General features: G+C 41.7%; 1 protein-coding gene across 3 annotated transcripts in view; it reads left to right on the plus strand.

Moving 5' to 3' along the window:
• Window positions 1-9,289: 9,289 nt before the first annotated feature.
• Window positions 9,290-17,318, plus strand: part of ap1b1 (adaptor related protein complex 1 subunit beta 1) — a 53,908-nt gene continuing 45,879 nt past the window's right edge. For 2 of the 3 annotated variants that reach the window (XM_063017475.1, XM_063017476.1), the window contains exons 1-4: window positions 9,661-9,733; window positions 12,599-12,659; window positions 14,736-14,841; window positions 16,987-17,122. In XM_063017475.1, the coding sequence (XP_062873545.1) occupies window positions 9,710-9,733; window positions 12,599-12,659; window positions 14,736-14,841; window positions 16,987-17,122 (327 nt within the window). In that variant the 5' untranslated portion in view covers window positions 9,661-9,709. Of the gene's footprint in view, window positions 9,341-9,660; window positions 9,734-12,598; window positions 12,660-14,735; window positions 14,842-16,986; window positions 17,123-17,318 lie in introns of those variants that run through there. The other variant, XM_063017477.1, reaches the window with a different exon arrangement.

Below are 17,318 nucleotides of genomic sequence, written 5' to 3' on the forward strand. Positions count from 1 at the left end.
AGAAAGGGTTTAGACCTGTCAATCAAGTGAGTTTTAACTTATTTACCAACATTCTAGGTGCATATTCTTGGTACTTCGGAAAATGGACTGCTGGAATAGAGGTATAACTGGCTCTTTTGTACTGGAGGCCTAATTGTATTTGACGTTAATGCATTTGCTCACTTTTGGCCCATTGTGGCCCAGCCGACACTGTTCTAACCCCTGTTCTAGAGACCTGTAGTCTGGAAAATACACCGACCAGGCATAACATTATGATCACTGACAGGTGAAGTGAATAACACTGATTATCTCTTCATCATGGCATCATTTTATCCTCAAAGTTGATGTTAGAAGCAGGAAAAATGACCAGCGTGAGGATCTGAGCGAGTTTGACGAGGGCCAAATTGTGACGGCTAGACGACTGGGTCTGAGCATCTCCAAAACTGCAGCTCTTGTGGGGTGTTCCCGGTCCGCAGTGGTCAGTATCTATCAAAAGTAGTAAACCAGCGACAGGGTCATGGGCGGCCGAGGCTCACTGATGCACGCGGGGAGCGAAGGCTGGCCCGTGTGGTCCGATCCAACAGACGAGCCACTGTAGCTCAAACAGCTGAAGACGTTAATGCTGGTTCTGATAGAAAGGTGTCAAAATACACAGAGCATCACAGTTTGTTGTGTATGGGGCTGCAAAAAGGGGACCAACACAATATTAGGAAGGTGGTCATAATGTTATGCCTGATCGGTGTAGGGTTATGCTTGGCTTTTTGGAGCTAGCATACACTCACGTCTCACACCATTTGTCTTTTGTACACTGCAGGATGTGCATGCTGGACTCGGTCACTACAATCACACCACTTTTGCATTTTAAAAACATAAACATGTACTGTATATAACTACAATCTATTTATGTTCTCAGAGTAATTAATGTATATGTAATATACAGTGTATCACAAAAGTGAGTACACCCCTCACATTTCTGCAAATATTTTATTATATCTTTTCATGGGACAACACTATAGAAATAAAACTTGGATATAACTTAGAGTAGTCAGTGTACAGCTTGTATAGCAGTGTAGATTTACTGTCTTCTGAAAATAACTCAACACACAGCCATTAATGTCTAAATAGCTGCAACATAAGTGAGTACACCCCACAGTGAACATGTCCAAATTGTGCCCAAAGTGTCAATATTTTGTGTGACCACCATTATTATCCAGCACTGCCTTAACCCTCCTGGGCATGGAATTCACCAGAGCTGCACAGGTTGCTACTGGAATCCTCTTCCACTCCTCCATGATGACATCACGGAGCTGGTGGATGTTAGACACCTTGAACTCCTCCACCTTCCACTTGAGGATGCGCCACAGGTGCTCAATTGGGTTTAGTCCATCACCTTTACCTTCAGCTTCCTCAGCAAGGCAGTTGTCATCTTGGAGGTTGTGTTTGGGGTCGTTATCCTGTTGGAAAACTGCCATGAGGCCCAGTTTTCGAAGGGAGGGGATCATGCTCTGTTTCAGAATGTCACAGTACATGTTGGAATTCATGTTTCCCTCAATGAACTGCAGCTCCCCAGTGCCAGCAACACTCATGCAGCCCAAGACCATGATGCTACCACCACCATGCTTGACTGTAGGCAAGATACAGTTGTCTTGGTACTTCTCACCAGGGCGCCGCCACACATGCTGGACACCATCTGAGCCAAACAAGTTTATCTTGGTCTCGTCAGACCACAGGGCATTCCAGTAATCCATGTTCTTGGACTGCTTGTCTTCAGCGAACTGTTTGCGGGCTTTCTTGTGCGTCACCTTCCTTCTGGGATGACGACCATGCAGACCGAGTTGATGCAGTGTGCGGCGTATGGTCTGAGCACTGACAGGCTGACCTCCCACGTCTTCAACCTCTGCAGCAATGCTGGCAGCACTCATGTGTCTATTTTTTAAAGCCAACCTCTGGATATGACGCCGAACACGTGGACTCAACTTCTTTGGTCGACCCTGGCGAAGCCTGTTCCGAGTGGAACCTGTCCTGGAAAACCGCTGGATGACCTTGGCCACCATGCTGTAGCTCAGTTTCAGGGTGTTAGCAATCTTCTTATAGCCCAGGCCATCTTTGTGGAGATCAACAATTCTATTTCTCACATCCTCAGAGAGTTCTTTGCCATGAGGTGCCATGTTGAATATCCAGTGGCCAGTATGAGAGAATTGTACCCAAAACACCAAATTTAACAGCCCTGCTCCCCATTTACACCTGGGACCTTGACACATGACACCAGGGAGGGACAACGACACATTTGGGCACAATTTGGACATGTTCACTGTGGGGTGTACTCACTTATGTTGCCAGCTATTTAGACATTAATGGCTGTGTGTTGAGTTATTTTCAGAAGACAGTAAATCTACACTGCTATACAAGCTGTACACTGACTACTCTAAGTTATATCCAAGTTTCATGTCTATAGTGTTGTCCCATGAAAAGATATAATGAAATATTTGCAGAAATGTGAGGGGTGTACTCACTTTTGTGATACACTGTATGTGCATACGTTTATCGTCGAGCTGGTGTCGTGTGCAATCTGATTTGAGTGTTTTGAGATTGTTGTACTGTGTATAATCCGTGCTGTCGGGTTGGGACGTTCTTAGCTATGCAATCAGCAGTGAGAAACGCTGCCGTGAGAACTCCTTCTGCCTTAAAAAGGTGAGTGTGTGTATGTGGAAGCGATCGAATGGTGTGTGTTCGGCCGTGGTGGATTCACATTAAGACCCTCCACCCATTTAATCTTTTTAATCCTTTTAATATGTCTGCATATCAAAGCTTAACACTACAGTAAGATTTTTGGCTCTGTGTGAACTCAAACTCCATAGAATGAACCAATCATCTGACTTTACACATTGCAAATGTTAATAAAACACTATAGTACCACAACTCAGCAACAGTATGGCTCATTAGTGATGGATGACAATGTAAACACATGCCGTTACCACAATCCAGCCCATCATTGAGGCTGTGTGGCGCCACCTAGTGGCTCAATCAGTCACTACAAATAAATGCTTTCGTTAAAGTGCATGGATCAACTCGCATGCACACCAGTGCATCTTATTTTAATTTATTATTATTATTATTATTATTATTATTGTTGTTGTTGTTATTTAGAACAGGGGTTCTTAAGTTGGGCTCCATGGACCCCTGGGGGTCTGTGAAGGTCACATCAAAAGTTTAAATTAAAAATACAAAATGTAAGTATACTGTAAGGAGACACTTTGCAAAGAATGTCAGACACCCATCACCATAAAACATCCGGAATACATTCCCAAAGTACAACACTCACGCACTCACTTTCTTAACCGCTTATCTAATTAGGGTCACAGGGGGTGCTGGAGCCTATCCCAGCTTTTCAATGGGCGCAAGGCACACAGTAACACCCTGGATGGGGCACAAACACACATACACACACATTCACCTACAGGGCAATTCAGTGTCTCCAATCAACCTCACTTGGACGACTGTGGGAGGAAACCGGAGAACCCGGAGTAAACCCACACAGACACGGGGAGAACATGCAAACTCCACACAGAAAGGACCCGGACCGGACCGCCCCGCCTGGGGATCGAACCCAGGACCTTCTTGCTGTGAGGCGACAGTGCTACCCACTTAGCCACCGTGCCGCCCTACTGGACTAGTAATCGAATGGTCGCTGGGTCAAGCCCCACCACTGCCAGGTTGCCACTGTTGGGCCCTTGAGCAAGGCCCTTAATTCTCAATTGCTAAGGTAATATGCTGTCTCAGTACTGTAAGTCAGTTCGGATAAAAGCGTCTGCTAAATGTCAAAATACTCGGATATTTAAGACAGAAAGCGCATATATAGTACAAGACCAAAAATACAAGCTCAAAAACACTGATTCCTGTCGTGAACATCACAAATGTGAAAACATGGTGTTATAAAATCAAACTCACAACATTTAAGTTTATTGTTTTATATCTTTCCTGTTCCCTACTCTGCATGATTCACCCTATATTGCCTCTCGTAATGAGTAAGAGGGGGTGTAAAGCTTTTACCAGATTCTCGAAGGGGTTCATTACCCAACAAATACCACTGATTTAGAACGAGTGCAGGACTCCTTGTTAGACTAACACTACTCTGGATGGATGCGTGTGACTGATCGAGGGATGAGTTGTTTGAGATATGTTGAAATATGTTCAGTTGAGGGAACTTATTTGAATAAAGGAAGTAAGTCAGTGATTGTGGGTAAATGCTACGTGTGTAATGAATGAAACTAGTAATAATTCTAGTTGAATGTCGGGGTTGATGGCTGCATCGTACAATACGTTTGGTGCTGGTATAAACAAATAGGATTTACTTGGATGATTTTGTGTCAGTGGTTTTCGTTGGTTTGGACTAGTAATCAAAAGGTCGCTGTCAGGTTGCCACTGTTGGGCCCTTGAGCAAGGCCCTTAACCCTCAATTGCTTAGACAATATACTGTCACAGTACTGTAAGTCACTTGGGATAAAAACGTCTGCTAAATGCTGAAAATGTAAATGTCATCCATTAGAGCCGTAATCAGAAATGATAAATGTACACTACACCACCGAAAGTATGTGGACACCTCAACTTATCACTAAACTCAATTGGGCTTTCATGATAGAAAATGAAAAGTTTCTGATTAAAGCTTAATGGATAAGAATGATTTTTAATAAATGTGTTTTTTTTTTTTTTTTTTTTTTTTGCCAAAAGGACTGCAAAGCAACCGTGATCTGTGTCTCCTAATAGAAAAGCAGTCATGTACAGAATGTTCTTCTCAGTTCTTACTCAGTATTACAGGGTCTCCCGGGCTGATGCGCTTTCACCCTCACACACACTGCATAGTACAGTATTTTACACCCTTATTTAAACACACCAGTGTCTCTTCTCCTCAGGTGTTCGTTTTGGTACATCATTCTGTTTGGTTTATTATATTGAAAGCTTTATTTTGCCTAATTGTTGATAGCTTTTATAAAATGTGCAGTCATTTTGAATGCCGAATACAAACATGCATGGCTTGAGTACATTTTTATTTCTGCTACAGACAGGCGGTTTGGTTTTTGCAGTGATGTGATTGTGTATCTGCTTATCAACATTTGAATGTGTGTTTTAAAAAAGGGTCCTGAACGTCTGTATGGACTAAAGTAAATCTTCAGTATGTATCCTTTCTGATTTTAAGAATGAGACTTGCTGATGAATGTGTAATGGTGGTGTTTCTCAGTGTAAAGCAATACTGTACAGCAGAATTTTACTGCTCTGTAAAAACAAAAAAACAATCGCTGTTGATTCACTTCTTGTAATAAAACAGATGTTTTCCCTGATCGTGTGTATTGAGCTTTGCTTTGTGCCTATGATTTGACAAATCATTTAGTAATTAATTTATTTATTTGGATTTAATGTCATGTTTTACACTTTGGTTACATTCATGACAGAAACGGTAGTTGTTTGTCAGTTCACAAGTTTAATATCAAACACAGTCATGACAAGTTTGTATCTCTGATTCACCTCACTTGCACGTCTTTGGACTGTAGGAGGAAACCGCAGCTCCCAGAAGAAACCCTCATAGACATGAGGGGAACATGCAGGGGTACTCCAGACAAGAAGAACCCGGACCGCCCACCTGGGGATCGAACACAGGACCTTCTTGCCGTGAGGCGGCAGTGCTACACACCGAGCCACCTTGCCACCCTCATTTAGTAATTCATTTAGACGTATTAACTGGTTTACCCTGATCACTGCTACCTGGGTCAAGCCGGACCTAAAAATGGGGAGGGAAAGCCTTTGGACAACACACACTTACGCATTCACTAATTAACTCTCACATAGGCATATTTTAAAGCAGCCAGTTAATTCCCTGCATGTTTCTGGTGGAAGAGGAAACCTGGTGTACCAGAGGATATACATGGATGTGGGGAGAACATACCAAACCCTGCATATATCACACTATATGACCAAAAAAACATAGGCACCTGACCATGAGCTTGTTGGATGTCACATTCTAAAACCATGGACATTAATCTGAAGTTGAACACCCCTTATGTACCCTCATTTTGTAGCTGTAGCTACCGTTACTCTGCTGTGAAGTCTTTGAAGTGTATTCTTATTCAGTTAAAGAGCAGTGTTGAGGTCAGGCTCTGACATTATAAAAAGGACTGTCTAATAATTGATGTATTGATTGATATTGATCCTAACACTTAGATAGACTAATCAATATTAATAGTGCCAAATGGTATTCACAGAAGCAGGATGGTGCCTCAACCACCTTCTACTCCTATTAGCAATAAACACCCAAACTCAATTAGGAACAGTGTCTATATACTTTTGGCCATATATCGTATCCTTTTCAGAGTGGAGAAGGGTAGCAGATATAAACAGAATTTAATACAGGCAGTAATCAGAGCCTAGATTTGAACCAAGGACCTTGAAGTTGTAAAGCACGTATTTTCCAGCTGTGCCAACTGTACATCACAATTCTGCTTACTGCATTTACACACCAAACAACCATCAGCCAGCAGAGAAGAGGGTGTAATTATACTGTCTGCAAACATAAGATCCCTGTGTAGAGTTCTTATTAGCATTTAGCATAGGATTTAGTTAAGCCTTTTGTTTAGAGAGTTAACTTTTAGCCTTCAGAATTACAGTAACATAGCATATACACCGACTAGGCATAACATTATGATCACTGACAGGTAAAGTGAATAACACTGATTATCTCTTCATCACAGCACCTGTTAGTGGGATATATTAGGCAGCAAAAGAACATTTAATCCTCAAAGTTAATTCAATTCAATTCATTTAAACTTTATTGTCATTATACAATACAGGGTTGTACAGTATAACGAAACACTGTCAGGCTACATCTCAAGTGCAGACAAGGAAAGACAACAGTGCAAAGACAATAGGGGAGAGGGGATGGGGGAGGTTTAAAAAAAATGTGCATACATAAGGTGCTTAGACAAGGTGCATAGACAAAGACAAGGTGCATAGGTGCAGACAGATCTGAGTTAAAGTCCAGTTAAAGTGCAAGTGCAACATGCAATGTGTTAGAAGCAGGAGAATTGGACCAGCGTAAGGATTTGAGCGAGGGCCAAATTGTGATGGCTAGGCAACTGCATCAGAGCATCTCCAAAACTGCAGCTCTTGTGGGGTGTTCCCAATCTGCAGTGGTCAGTAACTATCAAAAGTGGTCCAAGGAAGGAATAGTGGTAAAACGACGACAGGGTCATGGGCGGCCAAGGCTCATCGATGCACGTGGGGAGCGAAGGGGGACCAACACAATATTAGGAAGGTCATAATGTTATGCCTGATCGGTGTAGCTTATGGTTTTGGTTTTCATATTTGCTTTTTTGTTGGTTCGATTATTATAGACTATTATATGGTGCTGGTTTATTTATTTATTTGTATAAATTTCTTTAGCATTTTGCTTTAGCATTGACTAAACCCATTGTTTAGTGTGTCTTCTCGTTACAGAAGTAAGTCTGTGATTGTGTGTAAATGCTACGTGTGTGATATAAATGAATGAAACATTAACTGTAGTTCAGTACTGCTGTTGTATTGTATAATTTTGTATAATTTTTGGTTTTAGCTGCTTGGGTTGTAATCTGTTAAAGCTGTAATTAAAGCTGTTATCAGGAATGCCCCAGGTGGCCTAAAGTATTTGGACAGGATCAGACAGGAGAGAAGAGGATGTAATTAAACTGTCTGTAAACAGAAGAATGAACACAGCATTGTGAGATTTAACAGAATTAATCTGGTGTTCAGTGTGGGAGGAAATTCAGCTCACGGTTCGTCACTGTGTCTCTAATAAATCCCTCGTTATTGAGTTACTGGTGGAAACACAATCAGAATCTGATCCTGAGAACGTAAACAGTATAAACATGTCGTCTTTACACCGTTCCACTATAAATATTTATGTTTTGCAGCATGGGTCCTGGGAACCTGGGTTTGATCCTCTGGTCTGTGAGAAATTGTGCATGTTTTCCCTCATGTCTGTATGGTAATCTAAATCCATTCACTCATCCTCTCACTCACACCAAGGAGCCGTTTAGAGCAACCACCTTGTGAATATTATTGGTGGGTGAAAGGAAATCAGAGTATCTGGATGAAACATGCAAAACGTCTCACAGGCACTGACCTGAGGTGCACATTGAACTCATGTTGCTGCGCCACCAACCAGTGTTTATTATATTTATTATATTATTAGTAGTCATATTTAATTAACTTTTGTTAATATACAGAATTTGTTTATTTGTTTGAGTTTTTTCTTTCTGCTGCCAATTTAAGGGGTTGGCACAGCAGATCATTCTAGTTCACATACCTGATTTGCCACAGGATTTACACAGGGTGTCCTTTCCGGACACAACCCTCCTTTTTAAATAAGGAATTAAGTAAGGAATCCCACGCAGTCACATGGAGAACATGCAAACTCCAAACAACAAGGACCTGGGCCACCCCATCTGAATAGAATAAAATAGAATGCCTTTATATGTCATTGCACAGTGCACAATGACATTTTTGAGCATCTCCTTGACGGTATATATGTATATACAGTATATACACATGTATTTACAATAAACATATACACATCTAGATACAAAAACACACGTGTGGTTTCAAAGAACTTTAAAGAAAAAAAGAAGAAGGTTATCGTACAGTCCCTATAAATTGCACATTATTTTCTAGAATGTAAAGTTTGATAGTTTAGTGTTTTTATAGTGGAGGGGTAAAAGCTTTTCAGGAGTCTGGAAGTGCGGGCCTTGATCTGGGGATCAAATCCCCGACCTTCTTGCTGTGAGGCGACAGTGCTACCCACCCAGTCCACCAGACTGGATTCATCCACCATGCCTTCATGGACCTCACATTGTGTATAGTAGCATAATCATTCTGGAACATCATTTTATTTTTCATATTTATTTTGATTTTACCTGTTAGCAATGGGTGTGGACAATAGAATAACAATGTAAAATAACAAAAAACGATGCAAAAAAACCCCAAGTGTACAAATATCTGTTCAGATACAAAAACATACACAAACACAATAAAGACCTTCAGGTACTGTATTTTACATATATTGGATAGCTGTAGCAAGTCAACACCACAAGTGAGGTTGCATGAATGGATGAGTGAATGAATAAATAAACAAAATTCTTCAGAAGTCAGTATTTAGGAGGGATGTCCACATACTTTTGGCAATGCAGTGACACTCCAATGGTGGCGTGGACTAGTGTTCTACCCTACTATGTAGTATGTTAGTGTTCTGAAAGGCTGAATCATATGACGGTAGTGTTACAGTGGGAGGGAACAGAGAAGGCCGTGTACACACTAAACTCCGGGTAAGAGCTGCTGGGTGAGTTTTCTCTCTTTATTGAGTTTAATTCGGTGTGTTTTTGTAAATGTAACCTCTCAAAACTGTTTTTCTAATCTGTGTGTTGACCTGGAGGGCCAAACCGGCTGGATTAAAGGCTTAAGTATCTCTTAATCACCTGCTAAAGAAGGTCATGTCTGTCGCTTTAGCATTGGGTTAGGGCTGTTGGTTCAGTCTCAAACAACTACATGCGCACTTCATATGTGCGCTATGTTCAATTCTAAAATGACTGTTGTTTACGGCCTATGTAGTGCACTTCGCGGTATGTACCCAGCCGGTTGAGATTCGGCCTGCATTTAGTCGTTAAGGTAGTGCTCAGAACGGCTTCATTCATCTAGAAAAGGAACAGAAATGGAATGGGCTAGTCAGTTATGCGTGAGTAGATCCACATCATATTGCTATTTGTGGTAATTATTTATCTGGATGGTAGACCTGTCGTGTTTTGCTTTTGAATTGTGTGTCACAAAGAATCGAGCTAGCGAATTAGCTAGCCTGTTAGCTTCTTAAGTTTACTTAGCTCAGTTTGCGCCGAGTACATAGCGTACTTGCGTACTAAGTAGTACTAGCGTCATTAGGATGTGTACTAATTTCACGTACTAGGTAGTGCGGTAGTATGCGTTCTGGCACACATCATTAGAAACGAATCAGCTGTCAATAAAATGCAGGAGTGTACAGTAGTTCGATTTTAATGCAGCACACATCACTAAAAATAATATTTCTTTCTATATAACAGTTATTCAATGTTAGGAAAGTTTATACAGCGTTGTTTTTTATTAATTTGGATGTTGAGGTGCATTATTTAACATATTATACATGGACAAAACAATGTAAACACTCAGACATCATGTGTGGTTTGTATTACTACACTTTTCTCCATTTTATAATATTTATTAGGTATTTTTTTTCCAACTAACACACTTAAACATAAACATAAAGTCAGTCCAAATTATTAAAACCCTTAAGGTGAGCTTAAAATGACTATCTGAAATGTCTATCTCATAATCTTGAAGGAATTAAGGTGATACTAATTGTGAACTGTATTAAGGGTAGATGTGTTATTTAAGACTTGTTTCTTTATAGTCTGTAACATTCAGCCTAATTAATAAAAGATTCATCCAAAGTATTGATGATGTTCCTGTCAGGTTCAGACTAGGGATGCAAAATATCCACATCCTTCCACATGGAGTCAAAACAAGAGAAAACAAACAGCTTCCATTTATTATTTAATCAGGGCAGTTGTAGCCTAGTGGTTAATGTTCTGGACTAGTAATCAGAAGGTTTCCACTGTTGGGCCCTTGCGCAAGGCCCTTAACCCTCACTTGCTTAGATTGTATACTGTCACATCTGTAATTCGCTTTGGATAAAAGCGTCTGCTAAATGCCGAAAATGTAAATGTAATCAGAATCAGCTTTATTCGCCAAGTATGTTTACATACACCAGGAATTTGTTTCCAGCAGTTGTTAGCGTTCTATAATATACAAACAGTACAATATAGAGACAAAACTATATGTAGACATTAGGGATGTAATGATACACTCTTTACTCTTTAAAACAAATCCAACATTAAATAAATAAATGATTAATGCAAATAAGGAAAGTATCCTCACACAAATAAATTTGGCTGAAAAATCCCCCTACCTGGCAACTTTGTGAAGTTCCGCCAACCAGGCGAGGTGAATAGCGCCAGCGCCCTCTGCTGTTTAGAGTGAATATCGATTCATCTTAAATGAATAATCGATTCGAATCGTGGCACATGTGCACCGATTTTTAACTGTCTTGTGGTGCATCGTTACATCCCTAGTAGACAATGTACTAATTTGCATTTATACAGAAAATAGTCAAATTAAAATGAGATGACAGTATTATACAGTATGTATAAAGTGCAGTGTGGAATGTAAACAACAGTTCAGTTTTAGTTATAAGTTTGATGGCATTTGGGAAAAACTGTTACTGTGCCTGTTTGGCACGGGCAAGCCATAGCCTAGTGGTTAAGGTACTGGACTAGTAGTTAAAAGGTCACTGGTTCAAGCCCCACCACTGCCAGGTTGCTGCTGTTGGGCCCCTGAGCAAGGCCCTTAACCCTCAATTGCTCAGACTGTATAGTCGCTTTGAATAAAGGCGTCTGCTAAATGCTGAAAATGTAAACGTTCGATTTTGTGTTTAGGGCTCTGTAGCGCTTGCCAGAGGGCAGGAGGTTAAAAAGTTTGTATCCAGGGTCTGATAATTTTTTCTGCCCGGTTCCTGGTTCTTGTTGGGGTGGGCAAAGGAGCACAGATAATTTTCTCAGCTCTTTCCACAACTCTTTGCAATCCTGTTTTGTGGCTGAACCAAACCCTACTGTGATAGATGTGCACAGGACAGATTCAATGGTTTGCTTCAACAGCTCCTGTGGCAGACCATGCTTCCTCAGTTGACGCAGAAAGTACATCCTTTGCTGGGCCATTTAATGTGTAGTTGTTTTGATGTTCATTATTTTAATAATTTAAATGCATAAAGAAGTTTCCCGATTTGGATTAAAATCTCTAAACGCGCCTGTAAGCTGAGCTGGCGCATGCATACTGAGGGTGGGTCGGGTTGCCTTCGAAATGGGCATTTTCTTCAATTTTTTCTTATTGAAATCAAGCGTCAGCTGTTGGAAATGAATTTAAATGACACTCAAAAAAAAAAAAATTAAGTTCTGTATGAAAATCCTACTGATTTAAACCTTTTTTTATTAAACATGAATGATCTCATCTGGTATAAAGTGGTTACAATGAGATTAAACTCAACAAGGGAAATAAAAGACTTGAGCAGAACTTTGCAGTGGAATGCTGGGAACTCCTATTTGTTCCTAAATTTCTTACCCGTTTTGTAAGACCTCTGACCTTTAAGGGTGAAGATTATTGTGTGGATGTGGATAACAGGAAACGTAGAAACTGCTGTGTGCTGCAGACTTTGAGCCAGAGGTTGAGATGAGGCGGGAGGAGTGCTGGTTGAGGATGGAGTTCTGTGATAATGCAGCTGAGTAAGGAATAAATGATCCCAAAGTGTGTTCGTCTAACTCTAAGTGATTGGCAGAGTTAACGTTCATTACCGTGGGATGGAGATAAGGCTTCCTTTAGTTTCCATGAATGTGCACTTCTGGAGTTTCCTGTCTCCGCTGTATTGTCTTTTTCTTACATTCACTCTTTGTTAGCTGCGTATGAAGAACTTTTCGTTTCTCTTGTGTAAATTCGCTTCATGCTTCTTTCTTTTGTGCAGGACAACAGAGGAATAGGATCCAAGATGACGGACTCAAAATATTTCACCACAACCAAGAAAGGTGGGTTCTTATGGGCCTCTGGTTTTATCAGATTGTGATTACTAACCACAATATCAGCACTGCTATGCACATTAACCTCAAATGTATTAAATAGTAATAAATTTAGTGCCTGTTCGGGTGCTTTACACACACCACAGATCCACCAACATCATCTACACAACACACAGTTGACCGTGTTTGAGGGAGGGGAGGTCGGGCTGGGTCTCTTCCTGTTGCAATTGCTATATACGATCCCTGGGATTGGTCCAGCCTTCTCTATGAGTTGGGGTCAGGGGTGCATGTCACATGGAGCATAGTGTGGCACATGGTACTCCTATGTGTGGGAACCCAATACAGGCGGAGGGGGCACGTGAATTACAACGGGGAATTGATAATGACCTGATTAGGAGAAAAAATCGAGTTAATGGTCAGGAGTTAATGGTCATGTATTTTTGGCTGTATAGTGTTTACGTAAGCAGTGTTTAGCTCGGCTTTGGTAACGTAAACGATTCTTTGCTGCATGTGTGTCAGAGTTTTTAGTGCAGTGTCGCCAGGATTATATGAGAAGACTTTCTGGATGAGACTGTTCGCACTTGTCTGATGAACTAGAACCCCAGTTTTATATTTATATTTACACATGGGCGTCAAACTGAGTCTCAGTGCTACATCACTTGAGAGGGAACCGTGTGTTCCGGCTGTCCGAGAGTTGGCCAGTGTCACGGCTGGGTATTCCAGACTGGACATAGGGACGCCCCTTCCTCCCGCCCCGCCTCCAGAATAAAAAAGTAAAAAAAAAATTAAAAAAAGACACGCCAAAAAACTGTATTTCAAGCCTTAATTCTTTTAATTTTCTTTTAAGCAGAAATGAGCTTCGGGGGTAAGTTAAAACCCCAAGAAAAATAACAAACAAAATATTTCTAACTGGTATTAGAAACTAATCTACCAAATAAAACAAAAATAAAAGACAATGTTTCCCTCTCTATACCATAACCAGGAGAAAACATGAAAACAAAACAGCAGGGCCTTACCCCCTTACTCTGCTTTAGGCTTGATGATCTAAATATATATATAAATTACATAAATAACTAATCTTTCAATTACACAAAAAAAATACACAGCATAACAACTTTGGCGTTTTGTCTGGTTGGCGGCACAGGAGGGAAAAGATGCCCTCTCGCTCAGGCGCAACAAAGAGTTTTTATAGTGGCTCTTGTTTGTCACTCCACCAATCACCTGGAGCCACGTCACAACATCAGGTGGATCTTCTCATCCCTAAATGGCAGGCCATCTGCATTAGCACAGAAGAGGTGGAAAGAGAAAAAGAGTGACAATACACAATACAATTTTTTTTCTTTGTCCGTAATAGCCAGCAAATCCAGAAGTCGTTAAATAATCGTGCTAAAGCTCGTACAAGTGCCTGATATCATTGGATTGTTAGAATGGTGCTTTAAATTAGGTGAACACTCAGAAATGGCTCTTTGGATGAGACTTCAGCTTTGTTTGGTTGATGAGATCAGTCTGTGGATGAATGCAGAGGAATCAGATCTCACAGAATCTCAAACCTGCCCGGTGGTGTTATACTCAGCACCCCTCTCCCTACCATACTCAACTTCAAATATTTAAACTCGGCCACTTTTACCACCCCAACTTCTTGCAACTTTACCTTTCCATCGCCCTTCATAGTGCTTAAAAAAGTGTGATGTAAAACTGAAGATGTAGATATATAATAACATGATTTATTCTAACCTTTCTCATTATAATAAACCCAGCACAGAAAGCAGTGCAATGTGTTTGTGCATCAAACAAAGCAAGTACGCCACAGTTTTGATCAATACGATTTGAGAAATACAGTGTGCACGTAGTGTTTTATGGTTTAAGTATATTAACAACCATCCTTTTTTAACACTAAGATTTCAAACTCGCATTTTTACCCACTGCTAATGTTCACTACCTGCTGCCTGTCTGATGGACAGCTAAAAATCTCAGGCTGCTCAGACACAATGTCAAATCCCTGGGGCTTTCAGACCTTTGATGATATCACAGCCTTAAGATCAGAAGATCTGTTAATGATTACGTTTCTGTGTGGATGTTTTGCAGGAGAGATCTTCGAGCTGAAGGCAGAGCTGAACAGCGACAAGAAGGAGAAGAAGAAGGAGGCGGTGAAGAAGGTCATCGCCTCCATGACGGTTGGGAAAGACGTCAGGTGGGCGGACATCCTATTGGGTGTTTTGTTTTCCACTAAACGGATCATTTTGGCTTGCGGCTGCTCCTGTCCACAATTCTTTACACCAGTTACATTTACATTTATATTTTCAGCATTTAGCGGACGCTCTTATCCAGAGTGACGTACAGAAGAGCTTCCATAGTGAACATTACCTTACTCTAGCTTAAGTAGACAACAGTCCAAGAACTCATATCAGCTGAAACCCTGTTAGAACCAAAGTTTTTTGTAGAAATGAATAAGAACGTTAGTAAGTAAGTACGTATACCCAGCTCACCAATAAACTATATGAAATACACCCAGACGTTAATGCCAAGCCAAGAATTCACCAGGGACGACGCATAGACCAGGTCATATACATGAGGTGCCGAATCGGCCACTCCAGAATAACCCACCAACACCTGATAAAAGGAGAAAAAACCCCAACTTGTGACACCTGCCAAACACCTATATCAATAAAACACATCTTGATAGAATGCCCAAAATACACTAAAGAAAGAGAACAAGCACACATGCCGGAAACTATCAAAGAGACTCTCACACAAGACAACACAAGAAGACTTTTAACCTACCTTGCAACCATAAAAATAAAAATAAACATATAATATGGACCAAAATATGAAGACACATACATAATACCTGTTACTGCCATTAAATGACACCAATGTGTTAAACATGGCGTTAAAACTTAAATAAATGCCGCTCAGGTGGCGCAGCGGTAAAAAGAAACGCGCTGCAACCAGGGCTGGATTCTGAGAAGCGTGGTATCGAATCCAGCCTTGCTTTACCGGTTCGAAGCAGAGTGGCTATATGAGCAACGATTGGCCGGTCGCTCATGTGGGGGGTGGGACAAAGAACCGGATGTGGGTCTCTCTCTGTCAGAATGCGATCGCGTTCTCTGCCGGCTGATTGGAGGCGCTTGCACAGGGATGGGAGAGGGTGCCCTTAGGGTGTGTCTCTCCGCATGCAACGCTAGGTGGCGCCAAACTCGTCGATGTGTGGGTGGCAAAGATGCATCTGGCTGCTGCTCGTGTTTCGGAGGGGATACGGGTTAGCTTCGATCACCTCCGTCAGGGCAGGGTTCGGCATAGACAGAGAGGAAGCACGATGCTAATTGAACAATTGGATGCGCTAAAAGGGGAGAAAAAGGGGTAAAAATTTAAAAAAGTAAAATAAATAAATAAAAAAAAAACTTAAAAAAGTAAGTACGTACGTACATTTCAGCTTAAGTGTTTAGTAAAGAGGTGATGAAGGTTTATAATCGTTTTTTAAAGACAGCGAGGGACTCAGATGTTCGGACAGACAGAGGAAGTTCGTTCCACCACTTGGGTGCAAGTGCAGAGAAAAGCCTTGATGCTCGTCTTCCTCGAGTCCTGGGTGGAGGATCAAGTCGAGCGAGACAAGTGGCTCTGAGGTCGCGTGGTACAGAGCGGGGTTTGATTAGACCTTGGAGGTAGCTGAATGCGGGCAGCTACAGGAAGCCAGTGAAGAGAACGCTGCGATGGGGTGATGTGACGGTGTTTATGCCCTGTATGATGCACCCACAGGCGCGCCTCCTAATGACTAGGCTGTTCGGCCACCTCCACTCAGACACTGCCAATCATGTCTGTATAGCAACTGACTGGACTAGATTCAAACCCTGCACCATTGAGATCTGAACCCTGGATGTTTTGCCACTGCTCCACCCAAGCACTCGTTTTTCTACTGAACAAAAATTATGTTCGGAGAGCTATGCTAGGCTCCATGTGGAACAACACCCCCCCCCCCCCCCCCCACTCACACACTTAAGGCCACTGTGCCACCTGAGTGCTCGTTATTTTAAATTACATTTTCGGCATTTAGCGGACGCCTTTATCCAAAGCGACTTACATTACAGTGACAGTATACAGTCTGAACAATTGAGGGTTAAGGGCCTTGCTCAAGGACCCAACAGCAGCAACCTGGCAGTGTTGAGGCTTGAACAAACAATCTTCTGATTACTAGTCCAGTACCTTAACCACTAGACTACGGCTATTAAGGCAGCAGAGGTAAAACTTTCTGCCTCATCTGCAGCTTCAAGCTTGTTCAACCTAGGGCTGTGTCCTAATCCACAGTACTGCTCACCATCGGTTTTCTCACCCCGTGCAGTGCACTGTTTCCTGACGTGGTGAACTGCATGCAGACTGACAACCTGGAACTGAAGAAGCTGGTCTACCTGTACCTGATGAACTATGCCAAGAGCCAGCCGGACATGGCCATCATGGCCGTCAACACCTTTGTCAAGGTATGAATGAATTAGCTTGAGTAACAGGGAGCTTTGTGAGTTACTCAGGAGTCACTCAGGTGACATGATCATGACTAGAGATGCATGAGTACCGATACTGGTGTCGGGTATTAGCCCGATACCGCGCTCATTAACTCGTACTCGTACTCGCAAACGAGGCTCCGATACTAAACATCCGATACCGTGTGCCTAGTGC

Source organism: Trichomycterus rosablanca, chromosome 21, assembly GCF_030014385.1.
Source record: "Trichomycterus rosablanca isolate fTriRos1 chromosome 21, fTriRos1.hap1, whole genome shotgun sequence".
NCBI lineage: Eukaryota > Metazoa > Chordata > Actinopteri > Siluriformes > Trichomycteridae > Trichomycterus > Trichomycterus rosablanca.